At 42.2% G+C, this 15,135-nt stretch overlaps 1 protein-coding gene across 1 annotated transcript in view; it reads left to right on the top strand.

Annotated features, from left to right (window-relative positions):
* LOC135513008 (tensin-3-like) overlaps positions 1 to 8,963 on the top strand; it is an 83,575-nt gene extending 74,612 nt beyond the window's left edge. Inside the window, 6 exon segments of the mRNA XM_064935637.1 lie at positions 3,720 to 3,815; positions 4,047 to 4,124; positions 5,190 to 5,270; positions 5,525 to 5,708; positions 7,750 to 7,818; positions 7,951 to 8,963. Of these exon segments, the coding sequence (XP_064791709.1) occupies positions 3,720 to 3,815; positions 4,047 to 4,124; positions 5,190 to 5,270; positions 5,525 to 5,708; positions 7,750 to 7,818; positions 7,951 to 8,125 (683 nt within the window). The 3' untranslated portion in view covers positions 8,126 to 8,963.
* Positions 8,964 to 15,135: the final 6,172 nt, after the last annotated feature.

Raw genomic sequence — 15,135 nt, 5'->3', positions numbered from 1 at the left:
ACGCTGATTCGGTGTGCGAGTTCATTAGAACGTGCGTTGAAGATGTCGTTCCCATAGCAACGATTAAAACATTCCCGAACCAGAAACCGTGGATTGATGGCAGCATTCGCGTGAAACTGAAAACGCGAACCACGGCTTTTAATCAGGGCAAGGTGACTGGTAATATGACCGATTACAAACAGTGCAGCTATTCCCTCCGTAAGGCTATCAAACAAGCTAAGCGTCAGTATAGAGACAAAGTAGAATCTCAATTCAACGGCTCAGAAACAAGAGGTATGTGGCAGGGTCTACAGTCAATCACGGACTATAAGACGAAATCCAGCACATTCACGGACCAGGATGTCTTGCTCCCAGGCAGACTAAATAACTTTTTTGCCCGCTTTGAGGACAATACAGTGCCACTGACACGGCCTGCAAAGGAAACATGCGGTCTCTCCTTCACTGCAGCCGAGGTGAGTAAAATATTTAAATGTGTTAACCCTCGCAAGGCTGCAGGCCCAGATGGCATCCCCAGCCGCGCCCTCAGAGCATGCGCAGACCAGCTGGCTGGTGTGTTTACGGACATATTCAATCAATCCCTATACCAGTCTGCTGTTCCCACATGCTTCAAGAGGGCCACCATTGTTCCTGTTCCCAAGAAAGCTAAGGTAACTGAGCTAAACGACTACCGCCCCGTAGCACTCACTTCCGTCATCATGAAGTGCTTTGAGAGACTAGTCAAGGACCTTATCACCTCCACCCTACCTGACACCCTAGACCCACTCCAATTTGCTTACCGCTCAAATAGGTCCACAGACGATGCAATCTCAACCACACTGCACACTGCCCTAACCCATCTGGACAAGAGGAATACCTATGTGAGAATAATGTTCATCGACTACAGCTCGGCATTTAACACCATAGTACCCTCCTAGCTCGTCATCAAGCTCGAGACCCTGGGTCTCGACACCGCCCTGTGCAACTGGGTACTGGACTTCCTGACGGGCCAACCCCAGGTGGTGAGGGTAGGCAACAACATCTCCACCCCGCTGATCCTCAACACTGGGGCCCCACAAGGGTGCGTTCTGAGCCCTCTCCTGTACTCCCTGTTCACCCACGACTGCGTGGCAACGCACGCCTCCAACTCAATCATCAAGTTTGCGGACGACACAACAGTGGTAGGCTTGATTACCAACAACGACGAGACGGCCTACAGGGAGGAGGTGAGGGCCCTCGGAGTGTGGTGTCAGGACAATAACCTCACACTCAACGTCAACAAAACTAAGGAGATGATTGTGGACTTGAGTGAACACCCCCCTATCCACATCGATGGAACAGCAGTGGAGAGGGTAGTAAGTTTTACGTTCCTCGGCATACACATCACAGACAAACTGAATTGGTCCACTCACACAGACAGCATCGTGAAGAAGGCGCAGCAGCGCCTCTTCAACCTCAGGAGGCTGAAGAAGTTTGGCTTGTCACCAAAAGCACTCACAAACTTCTACAGATGCACAATCGAGAGCATCCTGGTGGGCTGTATCACCGCCTGGTACGGCAACTGCTCCGCCCACAACCGTAAGGCTCTCCAGAGTGTAGTGAGGTCTGCTCAACGTATCACCGGGGGCAAACTACCTGCCCTCCAGGACACCTACACCACCCGATGTTACAAGAAGGCCATAAAGATCATCAAGGACAACACCCACCCGAGCCACTGCCTGTTCACCCCGCTATCATCCAGAAGGCGAGGTCAGTACAGGTGCATCAAAGCTGGGACCGAGATCTCAAGGCCATCAGACTGTTAAACAGCAACCACTAACATTGAGTGGCTGCTGCCAACACACTGACTCAACTCCAGCAACTTCAATAATGGGAATTGATGGGAAAGATGTAAAATATATCACTAGCCACTTTAAACAATGCTACCTAATATAATGTTTACATACCCTACATTATTCATCTCATATGTATGCATATATACTGTACTCTATCATCTACTGCATCCTTATGTAATACATGTATCACTAGCCACTTTAACTATGCCACCTTGTTTACATACCCATCTCATATGTATATACTGTACTCGATACCATCTACTGTATCTTGCCTATGCTGCTTTGCACCATCACTCATTCATATATTTATGTACATATTCTTTATCCCCTTACACTGTGTATAAGAAATTAGTTTTGGAATTGTTAGTTAGATTACTTGTTGGTTATTACTGCATTGTTGGAACTGGAAGCACAAGCATTTCGCTACACTCGCATTAACATCTGCTAACCATGTGTGTGTGACAAATAAAATTTGATTTGATTTGATTTGTAAAGGGCGGTGTGTAGTGTGATTGAGATTGCGTCATCTGTGGATCTGTTGTCATCTGTGGATCTGTCCTTCAAACATGAAGGACTTCTAAAGAAAAGAGAAATCATTGTGATAATCTCAAGTCATATTCAGACATGTTTCTAGGAATAGGCCTACAGAACACTAAGCTTGATATTTTTTACCCCAAACTTCTAAACTAAACTAGGGCTGTGGCGTTCATGGAATTTTGGATGATTGTTATTGGTCATATTGGTCAGCCAAATGACCACGGTCACCGTTATAATTGTTTGAATAGAAGATAAAAAAGTGTTATATTTTTATATATATATATATTTTTAAAGCTCCTCTCCTGGAATCCTGCTGCTGCAGGGAGGGGGTATTTCCTAGGCAACCAAAGACTTGTTTGCTACAACACCTTGCTTGTTTCAGCAAGGAGCAACAAAGTTTAATCACTTGTAAAGAGTCCATGTTACCGCTGAAACGGACTCAACCGCACGAATGCCCGGCCGTCACATCTTCAGTCAGCTGTTCATTCCAAACAAATTTACACTTATGACGGTTATTTTATTTTCGTGAATGTCTCCATCCAGATTCGTCGATTACATAATTATACGGTAATTGTGCCAGCCCTAACCCTAACCCAAAGGAACATGATCAACTAATGTGAATACTTCTGGAATGTGTTGGTGTTGCTCTCTGGGAAAGAAATAAGTAATAGTGATCCTGTAAGGCCTCAGACACACCAATAGCGTTTGCTGGCCGAGATTACTTAGCACCTGTGAACAGAGTGCCGGCCATAATTTCCAAATTGAGTGTGCATCAATTTTACATGTAGAATCGAGTGAAAGTGTTTGCAGTCAGACATCTACAGCGGGTGGTCCCTAAAACACAGTACGCTGAACAACACTGGTGCCCCTATGGCCAGCCCAGAGAACAACCCACTGAGCCCTGAGTCCTTTCTCCTTTTGTTCTGGTGTCGCTCACCCCCTAAGCTTGCAGCAGGCTAGCACCTATAGTAACATTATGACGCAGTCCCTCTCCACACCTTCAGCCTTACTTTGTGACTCCTTAAGAGATTGAATCCCGTGCCGGTTCCAGATGAAGGATTTTCTCAGGTCCCTTTGTACTGGAGGACATTCCTCAGATTCTCATGCCCCTCGGACACACTGTTGTTAAATCATAATAACACTTATCTCAGCAGTGATTGGATAAGAGTTATGTAACTCCTAGAATTCAGGAATGGAGGTTAACAGGGGTAATAGAACTTAGACACTGGTAACACAAACCCTAACCCTGATTACAGCCAACAGGTATAATGCATTGATACGGGTTATACGCATGTTATGAGCATTTATTAAATTACTACCGGTATGTATCATAACGTTCTCTCGCTCTCTCGCTCTCTCTCTTTCTGATAGGAGGAGATCTGTCCAATGAGCTGGTCCGTCACTTCCTGATTGAGTGTACACAGAAAGGAGTTCGGTTGAAGGGCTGTCCCAATGAGCCCTACTTTGGTGAGTGTCTCTTCTCTAGCACACTTTACATACACGATTGAGGACAGTGGTAAAACAGTGGGGACCTCTGCTGGTTACTCTGTGTAACCAGTAAAATAATTTGAAATGTTTCAGAGTTCCCTCTACTGGATAATCAACACAACTGCCCTTCAGACCTTGTGTTGAAAGTTCATCATAACTCTAAATCGCTATGATGTTTATAGTATGTTTTCTATTGTTTTTGTTTTCCAGGAAGTTTAACAGCGTTGGTGTGCCAGCACTCAATCACTCCACTGGCCCTCCCCTGCAAACTCATCATACCTGACAGAGGTGGGAAGCTACTTCTTAGTATCATCATCAGAACAGATTTTTACATTCACACAGTAGAGAGTGTTGTATTTGACAAAACATATTGTATCCTGTGGAAAATCTAGTTAAATGAACACTACTCTCTCTTCTCTCTGTGCAACTAAATGTGACAGGGCTATAAATTGCAGTGCAGTTTAGAATGATATATATATATATATATATACAGTACCAGGCAAAAGTTTGGACACCTACTCATTCAAGGGTTTTTCTACATTGTTTACTATTTTCTACATTGTAGAATAATAGTGAAGACATCAAAACTATGAAATAACACAAATGGAATTATGTAGTAACCAAAAAAGTGTTTAACAAATCAAAATATTTTTATATTTGAGATTCTTCAAGTTTGCCTTGATGACAGCTTTGCACACTCTTGGCATTCTCTCAAGTTTTCCAAAACCCTTGAAGGAATTCAGAACAAATTCTTATTAGATCGAATCCTTGTTCAGGAGTAGAACGCCAGTTTTTTCATTACCTTGTCAGGTCCGGGATTCAATCTAGCAACCTTTCGGTTACTGGCCCAAAGCTCTAACCACTAGGCTACCTGCCGCCCGGTTCCAGGTGACTACCTCATGAAGCTGTTTGAGAGAATACCAAGAGTGTGCAAAGCTGTCTTCAAGGCAAAGAGTGGCTACTTTGAAGAATTTAAAAAATATATATATATTTTGATTTGTTTAACACTTTTTTGGTTACTACATGATTCCATATGTGTTATCTCATAGTTTTAATGGCTTCACTATTATTCTACAATGTAGAAAATAGTAAAAATACAGAAAACCCTTGAATGAGTAGGTGTGTCCTAACCTTTGACTGGTACCGTAAATGATGTGATTTATTAGCCTGTGCATGCAACTCTTGTCAACTTAGATGAATTGCCTCTACATGGTAGCTATAAACCCACGTCATCAGTGGCAGGGCCAGTAGAGAGATTAATTCAGTGATATATCAATGCCTCCTTTATCCCTCCTTTATCACTTTCTTCATTACATTGTATAGAATATATTTCTTTCCCCCCAATGTCCATAGATCCTCTTGAAGACATGGTGGAGAATACTACTACACAATCTATTACCAACTCTGCTGCTGAGCTGCTCAAACAAGGAGCAGGTAGGGCTTAAATCCTTTACTAACCACAAATCATCGTTATGCACATGTTTATACAGGTGCATGACTATTAGATGAATCAATGGGGATTATATTAAAGGCTCATAATGAAGTATTGGGCAACAACAACAACCTCAGTTCCTTAGTGATTGTGTAGATACAATGTATTTGGTCTTGCAGTGTGTACTGTGTGGTTCTTGTGTGTGTTCAGTGTGTAGTGTGTGTTTCATCAGTGAGTAACGTGTGTTTCTCTGCAGCATGTAACGTGTGGTTCCTGGGCTCGGTGGAGATGGAGTCTCTGACGGGGTACCAGGCTGTGCAGAAGGCAACCAGTGTAATGCTGGGCTCAGACCCTCTGGGTTCAGACCCTCTGCCCACCTCCACCGTGGTCCACTTCAAAGTCTCCTCACAGGGTATCACCCTCACCGACAACCAGAGGAAGTGAGTTATGCAGAATACACAGACAGAAAGACAGACACAAGCACACATATAATATGTATGGTCACATTAGGAATGCATTTTAAACCTAATATAAAATGATACATACATATATATATGGGGCTGTTGCTGGACAATACAGACTGGGGGCGGCTGGGTAGCCTAGTGGTTAGAGCGTTGGACTATAGTAACCAAAACGTTGCAAGTTTGAATCCCCGAGCTGACAAGGTACAAATCTGTCGTTCTGCCCCTGAACAGGCAGTTAACCCACTGTTCCTAGGCCATCATTGAAAATAAGAATTTGTTCTTAACTGACTTACCTAGTAAAATAAATGTAATTTAAAAAAAAATCTCTATATATATATATATACAGTGGGGCAAAAAAGTATTTAGTCTGCCACCAATTGTGCAAGTTCTCCCACTTAAAAAGATGAGAGAGGCCTGTAATTTTCATCATAGGTACACTTCAACTATGACAGACAAAATGAGAAAAAAATCCAGAAAATCACATTGTAGGATTTTTAATGAATTTATTTGCAAATTATGGTGGAAAATAAGTATTTGGTCACCTACAAACAAGCAAGATTTCTGGCTCTCACAGACCTGTAACTTCTTTAAGAGGCGCCTCTGTCCTCCACTCATTACCTGTATTAATGGCACATGTTTGAACTTGTTATCAGTACAAAAGACACCTGTCCACAACCTCAAACAGTCACACTCCAAACTCCACTATGGCCAAGACCAAAGAGCTGTCAAAGGACACCAGAAACAAAATTGTAGACCTGCACCAGGCTGGGAAGACTGATTCTGCAATAGGTAAGCAGCTTGGTTTGAAGAAATCAACTGTGGGAGCAATTATTAGGAAATGGAAGACATACAAGACCACTAATAATCTCCCTCGATCTGGGGCTCCCCGCAAGATCTCACCCCGTGAGGTCAAAATGATCACAAGAACGGTGAGAAAAAATCCCAGAACCACACGGGGGGACCTAGTGAATGACCTGCAGAGAGCTGGGACCAAAGTAACAAAGGCTACCATCAGTAACACACTACGCCGCCAGGGACTCAAATCCTGCAGTGCCAGACGTGTCCCCCTGCTTAAGCCAGTACATGTCCAGGCCCGTCTGAAGTTTGCTAGAGAGCATTTGGATGATCCAGAAGAAGATTGGGAGAATGTCATATGGTCAGATGAAACCAAAATATAACTTTTTGGTAAAAACTCAACTCGTCGTGTTTGGAGGACAAAGAATGCTGAGTTGCTGCCAAAGAACACCATACCTACTGTGAAGCATGGGGGTGGAAACATCATGCTTTGGGGCTGTTTTTCTGCAAAGGGACCAGGACGACTGATCCGTGTAAAGGAAAGAATGAATGGGGCCATGTATCGTGAGATTTTGAGTGAAAACCTCCTTCCATCAGCAAGGGCATTGAAGATGAAACGTGGCAGGGTCTTTCAGCATGACAATGATCACAAACAAACTGCCCGGGCAACAAAGGAGTGGCTTCGTAAGAAGCATTTCAAAGTCATGGAGTGGCCTAGCCAGTCTCCAGATCTCAACCCCATAGAAAATATTTGGAGGGAGTTGAAAGTCCGTATTGCCCAGCAACAGCCCCAAAACATAACTGCTCTAGAGGAGATCTGCATGGAGGAATGGGCCAAAATACCAGCAGCAGTGTGTGAAAACCTTGTGAAGACTTACAGAAAACGTTTGACCTCTGTCATTGCCAACAAAGGGTATATAACAAAGTATTGAGATAAACTTTTGTCATTGACCAAATACTTATTTTCCACCATAATTTGCAAATAAATTCATTAAAAATCCTACAATGTGATTTTCTGGATTTTTTTTCTCATTTTGTCTGTCATAGTTAAAGTGTACCTATGATGAAAATTACAGGCCTCTCATCTTTTTAAGTGGGAGAACATGCACAATTGGTGGCTGACTAAATACTTTTTTGCCCCACTGTATATATATATATATATATATATATATACAGTAATAATATGCATGTCTCTTTTCCCTCCTCCCCCTCTTCTTTCCAGGTTATTCTTCAGAAGGCATTATGCAGTGAACACTGTCATCTTCTGTGCATTGGACCCTCAAGATCGGAAGTGAGTAAAGATGGCAGAATAAACATCATTTGAAATAAGAGTAGTGGGGCTAATATCATCACCTTATACTCTTTGTATGATAACTTGCTGACAGTATGTTCTTCTTATGTTCTTTCCCCCAACTATTCTTAGGTGGAAAAAAGATGGCTGCACTTCAGCAAAGATCTTTGGCTTTGTGGCGAGGAAGACGGGCAGTGGGCAGGACAATGTGTGTCACCTGTTTGCCGAGCACGACCCCGAGCAGCCCGCCAGCGCCATTGTCAACTTCGTCTCCAAGGTGATGATTGGCTCCCAGAAGACCAAGTAGACCTGCTACGCTGCTAGCTGATTGGCTAATGGGGCTGTTTCTAAAAGTGGAAACTGTATTGTACAACCCACAACCTGGGGGTTATGACCCAGGACTTAATACGTTGGACTGGAAGGCAGCAGAAAAGAGTTCCACCCAGAGAACTAGAATGAGTTCTGTGAGTCTCTATTTCTATGTTTCCACCACCTAAGAATGGGATACAACGAACAATGGATAACTGGACATGGGATAGAGTTCTCTATATAACGAGCATGCAAAGACTTGTAAGTTACAACTCCACCACCTATCCAAGTAAACTCAGTCACAGCACAGAGGGACCTGTGGACCACCAGCAGGACAGGAGACTCAATCAAATATTTCTTGAGTCGAATGAAAACTCAAAACTTCCTTTGCCCTCATTTTCTAATAGACTCTCGTTATGATGAGCATTAGGGGTGTGTATGCAGGGAAACATGGAATACAACAGGTATATTATAACGTGTATTTCATTTATTGTTATAGAACTAATACAGGTGTTTGCATTTCTCTCTTGAAGGGGTTTACAGTTTTATGTATCCCAGCTCTTTACAAGTTAGTTACATATTCCTATTCTCAACATGCTCTGTATGGTGTGATACTATACTAAAGTTAGTTACATATTCCTATTCTCAACATGCTCTGTATGGTGTGATACTATACTAAAGTTAGTTACATATTCCTATTCTCAACATGCTCTGTATGGTGTGATACTATGCTCAAGGGGACCCTAGAAGCCTGGCATGTAAGGGTTTGTCATGTCTAATATTTAACCAAAATGAAATAAACAATATAAATAAAGCATTACTCAAGCTATTAAAAAGGGTCATGAAAAATACTTTTTTTTTTAAATATAAAAATATATATATATATATATATATTTTTTTTTGTAAATGCATCAAATACTATTTTAAAAGTAATCTATTGACTTCAAACATCCCTACACTCATGTTTTACCATCCCAATCATTTCCCTTGAACTTTGATGTTGCTCTGGAAATGTATGTGAGCTTACCACTATCAAAACTAAAATACACACAAATGCTATGATCTGGATGGGGAGTGTTAGGATGAATTAAACCACAGACCATTATTTTATATGTAAACCCTAATATATTATATGATTAGTTTATCTAATTAGTTCATTACTTGTATTTCAAACTCCTTTATTACTTAATTCAGTAAAACTTTGTCTGGAAGAATGTTTAAACATTGATACATCACTGTTTGTTTTTCCTCTGGCTAGTCTCAAATAATTGTTTTCAATTGTATTTTTGGTGGTATATTATTGCCTCTAACTATATATTGGAAGGTCTCATTGTTAATATATATATATATATATATATATATATATTACAGGAAAATTGTATTATATATTTCATTTGGAATTCATATTTTTTTGTTTTTGGAACAATAGGTGATTATTGAGCTAAATGGAAAAGTGCAATTGTATTAACATTGCCCACTCAATCCACCATGTGAGCTCAATCAAGCGCAACTTTTAAAACACATTTTTGTCTAAATTGACTTTCCTGATCACTTATTTCTTTTTGTCAAATAATCTGGACAGGGACCATCTAATCCAATACGGCTTCGTTGAAATATTATACAGTCATTGTTTATGTACATTTTCATTGTATTGTTTCATATTTTTCTCATGATGTGCTAGTTATACACTTTATATACAAAAGTATGTGGACACCCCTTCAAATTAGTGAATTTGGCTATTTCAGCCACACCCGTTGCTGACAGGTGTATAAAATCGAGCACACAGTCATGCAATCTCCATAGACAAACATTGGAGGTAGAATGGCCTTACTGAAGAGCTCAGTGACATTCAACGTGACACCGTTATAGGATGCCACCTTTCAAACAAGTTAGTTCCTCAAATTTCTGCCCTGCTAGAGCTGCCCCAGTCAACTGTAAGTGCTGTTTTAGTGAAGTGGAAACTTCTAGGAGCAACAAAAGCTCAAACGTGAAGTGGTAGGCCACACAAGCTCACAGAACAGGTGCTGAGGCACATATTGTGTAAAAATCGTTTGTCCTCGGTTGCAACACTCACTACCGAGATCCGAACTGCCTCTGGAAGCAACGTCAGCACAAGATCTGTTGGTCAGCACAAGAACGGAGCTTCATGAAATGGGTTTCCATAGCCGAGAACTCCCACACAAGCCTCATATCACCATGCGCAATGCCAAGCGTCGGCAGGAGTGCAGTAAAGATCTCCGCCATTGGACTCTGGAGCAGTAGAAATGCGTTATCTGGAGTGATGAATCACGCTTCACCATCTGGCAGTCTGACGGACGAATCTGGGTTTGGCAGATGCCAGGAGAATTCTAACTGTCCCAATGTATAGTGCCAACTGTACAGTTTGGCGGAGGAGGAATACTGGTCTGGGCTTTTTTTTTTTCCAGTGAAGGGAAATCTTAACGCTACGGCATACAATGACATTGTAGACGATTCTGTGCTTCCACCTTTGTGGCAAAAATTTGGGGAAGGCCCTTTCCTGTTTCAGCATGACAATGCTACTAAAGAAATAGTTTGTCGAGATTGCTGTGGAAGAACTGCGAGCCAGATCTAATCGCCCAACACCAGTGCCCGACCTCACTAATGCTCTTGTGACTGAATGGAAGCAAGTCTCCGCAGCAAAGGCTGTTGTAGCAGCAAAGGAGGGATCAACTCTATATTAATGCCCATGATTTTGGAATGAGGCGTTCAAAGAGCAGGCGTGCACATACTTTTGGTCATGTAGTGTATCATCTACAGTCTGTCCCTCATAATACCTTTACTCACATTTGGAATAATAATTAAGTGTCGTATTGATCCTGCAGCAAGTGACATGAACAGTTAATATGTATTTTAGAAATGACATTTTCAATGTTAGATGTAAATAAACAAAAGGGAAAAGTAATGTCATTGGTACATTTATTTATTCTCAAAAAGTAGAGAGAGAGAGAGAAAGAGAGAGAGAGATCTGACTTTCAATTCAGGTACCACAGAATGAGAGAAATTTGTTGAGTTTGGCAGTATGTCTGATTTGTATGTCTGTTGTTCCACCAGGAAACCAGAAGAGGGTGCTTGTAACACACAAATCCTTAAGCGTCTAAACTGGGGGAGGGGAGTTCTACTAAGTTAACATATGGGATTGTTTTAAGATGGTCATACCATGTACCATTAGCTACTAGATTTGGAATTTTAGGACCCCTTTAGCTATCAAAAATATATATAAAAAAATGATTTGATGAAACATTGAATTTGGCCTTACTGCTATTAGCCCATAGAAAAAAACGCATTGAACAGATTCATACATGGAAAAACAGATTGTCATAAAGAAATCTAAAGATAGTCTGTCTTGAAGTGTCTGTCCTATATCTGAGAGAAATAAGAAAGATCAGAAAACTATTATTTTTTTGTACACATATTTAACAAATGTCTTTAGGCACTAAACTACTTCCATATATACACGCATAAAATGTTTTAACTGGTACAAGTCTTGTGAGGCATGTGTGTGCATCCATAGAGGGGTCATATTAGCGTTTAGCCCAAACTGTTGGTGCGCTACAAACAGAAGTTGGCAGATCAGTAGTACCGAGTTCAGGGGGGGAACAAAACGGACAACATCATTGTGTTCATGAGAGTCCTCTCTTTCCATAGAGTGGTCATATTAGTTTGGATGCTACAAAAGGTTTTGTGAGAATATCTGAATATCTCATGGTCTGACAAACACTGCTGTAGCTCGGCCACCTTCCACCACAGATGCGGAAGGCCGACATCGGCTGATGCAGTGGATTGAGACGCAGCCCATGCAAAAAATACTGATATCTCTTTCTTAAACAGACGGATACTGATGGGGATTCTTTGTATTATACTAAATAGATTTCCACGGGGGGCACGGACATCGCGTCTAGGGGGTATGTCAGCTAACCTGCACAGGAAACACTTCGGAGAAAGGGTAAGAGAGATTGGATCACAGAAATAGAACACACAGACATACACACTTGCACAAAAGCAGTATTAAAATAATTATTGATTAGAAGATGATCTGTCCAAGATTGTCACATGACTCTGTCCATCCTGGATTGTCTTGTGCACTCACTGCACTGTGTTTGTCCTGGATCGTCTTGTGTACTGTGTCGATCCTGGATCGTCTTGTGTGCTGTGTCAGTCCTGGATTGTCTATTGCACTGTTGATCCTGGATCATCAAGACTATCGCTGCAAATCGTGCAAATGTTGATGATGTCACAAAGCAGTTTATTGTCTGATTGGATGATGAACCCTAAATACAACACAGGAACGTGTCATTTAACACTTGGAGAAAATCGGTCGTGTTCCTCTGCTTTCTCTGGGCGGTGCAGGCCTGGACAGGTCTGTCTTTGACTGGCCCGGTGGTGAGACTGAGGTACAAATTGCAGGGTGAGGAGAGTGGAGGAGAGGGGGAAGGTGGGAAGGGAGAGAAACCCCCTACTGTCCTTGGACAGGTGGTGAAAGTGAAGAATTCCCGGGGAGGGGAGGAAGGGAGTGGAGGTGTCTTATTTAGTCTGAGTTGGCCACAGAGAAAAAGGAATTTGGGGAATCCAAAGTCCAGAGAAGCAGACAATACTAAAATAATAGATGGGAATTCTCCGAGGAGGTAGATGTTTTACGAGAACAGATTGTGCGATTGCAATATTTCAGACATGTAATAATAGCATCGTCATTTTCATTTAACAGAGAGACAGAAAGAGAAAGAGACAGAGAGAGAATGAGAGAGAGAGAGAGAGAGAAAGAAAGAGAGAGAGAAAAATTCCCACTCATTGTATTTATTGAGCACATTGTCTATAAGTTACCATCACAGGGTTCAACGCGTGCACCTTTCATAAAATCCATCCACTAGTCTCTTGTACAGAATAACATACATCATAATTACAGAATACAGAATACACTGGGGAGAGAGAGACCTCTCGTTGAATTTCCATGCATATTGTTCGTTCATAATATATTGGGTTCAATCAATTCTAGGAAATACTGTAATTTCTCAGAATACACTGGATACTGACCGGGAATTCCTCAACTACCACCACTATTCTGGAACCTCCTACCTTCTGACCCTAAACACAAACCCAATCCCCACTGATGAGTCTCAACCAGGGCAGGGCATAATCGCCGCCATTGTCTTGTGTGTTCTGACCTGCTCAAGCGCCCGTTACAGACACTGATTAGGGCTGTCACACGTACAGTAATAATAAATCCAGCTCCGCTAAACAATTTCACATGTTTGCACAAGGCTGTTTCTGGGAGGAGCTCTTCAAGTCTGGATTGGTAAATGGTGGCCCCAGTTCCATAGAACTTTTCCTCCTCCCTGCTCCCCTTCTCCCTCCCTCCATTCACTTGTTGTTTAATTAGGGAGGAGAGGAGGAGGGGATGAAGAGGGAAGGGAGGTCCCCTTTCGGAGGAAGAACAAAGGTAGCGGCGCAGAAATAGAAAGTTCAATTTTGGGATCGCTGCACAATGCCATGCACTGTTTGATTTAGGGCCGTCTTTGCCACCCAGCGTCATGTAAATACCTTTTTATGATTACAGGATGCCATTTACCCTACTCTGCAGGAGCTATAGTATCAGAATTATACATTACCCTAGAGGTTATATAGATGGAAAGCAGTGTGCAGATCAAAGGCTTTTACTAATCATATACAACCAATAACCGTGCAACAAATGTCGGCCGAGATTACATTTTTACCATTACAGAGATGCAATGTAATATTACAGTCATTACGAAAGAAAACAACAACATAATGTTTCATTATTACTTTTCAGACCTGCCAACAGAACAACAAGGCTCAACAGCTCCAACACATAGCGGGGTAGGAAGGAGGGACAGAAGGTATTGGGATGGTATCTGATGGAATGTGGGCCTGCTGTTGTGTTACACTTGACTGTGCTAAAAGTGGAGGTGGTGACCCATTTACTGACTGTATGCATGGGGGAGTGTGTTACAGGCCAGACAACAAAGACTTCTAATCACTCCCAGTCTCTCGCTCTTAACTCATACTCCACTTCGACAACACTATTTTTGCGTCCCAAATGGCACCCTACTCCATTCATATGGCACTACTTTTGACCAGGCCCCTTAGGAAATATGGTGTATTTGGGACGCACATGTATTGACTCGACTGACTGCCCTCATGGTCACAACTTCGCCAATATTATATAGACCCGCTCAGCCATGTCTAGGCTTATATTAGGTGGACACCGCAGGAACAGCAGAGCAGTGCATTGAAGGGTGTCAGAGCTAGTTTGTGTGTGTGCGTGTATGTGCTGCGTGTGTGCGTGCATACAGTGCATTCAGAAAGTATTCAGCCTCCTTGACTTTTCCCACATTTTTGTTACGTTACAGCTTTATTCTAAAATGTATGAAGTTTTTTTCCCCCTCATAATAATAACAAAGTGAAATCAGTATTCAGAACCTTTACTTTATACTTTGTTGAAGCACCTTTGGCAGCGATTACAGCCTTGAGTATTCTTGGGTATGATGCTACGAGCTTGGCACACCTGCATTTGGGGAGTTTCTCCCATTCTTCTCTGTAGATCCTCTCAAGCTCTGTCAAGTTAGATGGGGAGTGTCACTGTACAGCTATTTTCAGGTCTCTCCAAAGATGTTTGATCGTGTTCAAGTCCCGGCTCTAGCTGGGCCACTCAAGGACATTCAGAGACTTGTTCCGAAGCCACTCCTGCATTGTCTTGATGGTGTGTTTAAGATAGTTATCCTGTTGGAAGATTTCCCTTGCCCCAATGTTTGTCCTTCTGGAAGGTTTTCCCATCTCTACAGAGGAACTGTGGAGCTCTGTCAGAGTGACCACCTCCATGACCAAGGCCCTTCTCCACCAATTGCTCAGTTTGGCTGGGCGGCCAGCTCTAGGAAGAGTCTTGGTGGTTCTAAATGTCTTCCATTTAAGAATGATGGAGGCCATTGTGTTCTTGGGGAGCTTCAATGCTACAGAAATGTTTTGGTATCCGTC

Source organism: Oncorhynchus masou, chromosome 3 (genome assembly GCF_036934945.1).
Source record: "Oncorhynchus masou masou isolate Uvic2021 chromosome 3, UVic_Omas_1.1, whole genome shotgun sequence".
NCBI classification, from domain to species: Eukaryota; Metazoa; Chordata; class Actinopteri; order Salmoniformes; family Salmonidae; genus Oncorhynchus; species Oncorhynchus masou.
Note: the sequence above shows the minus strand (reverse complement) of the source record. Positions and strands in the feature narration are given on the sequence as shown.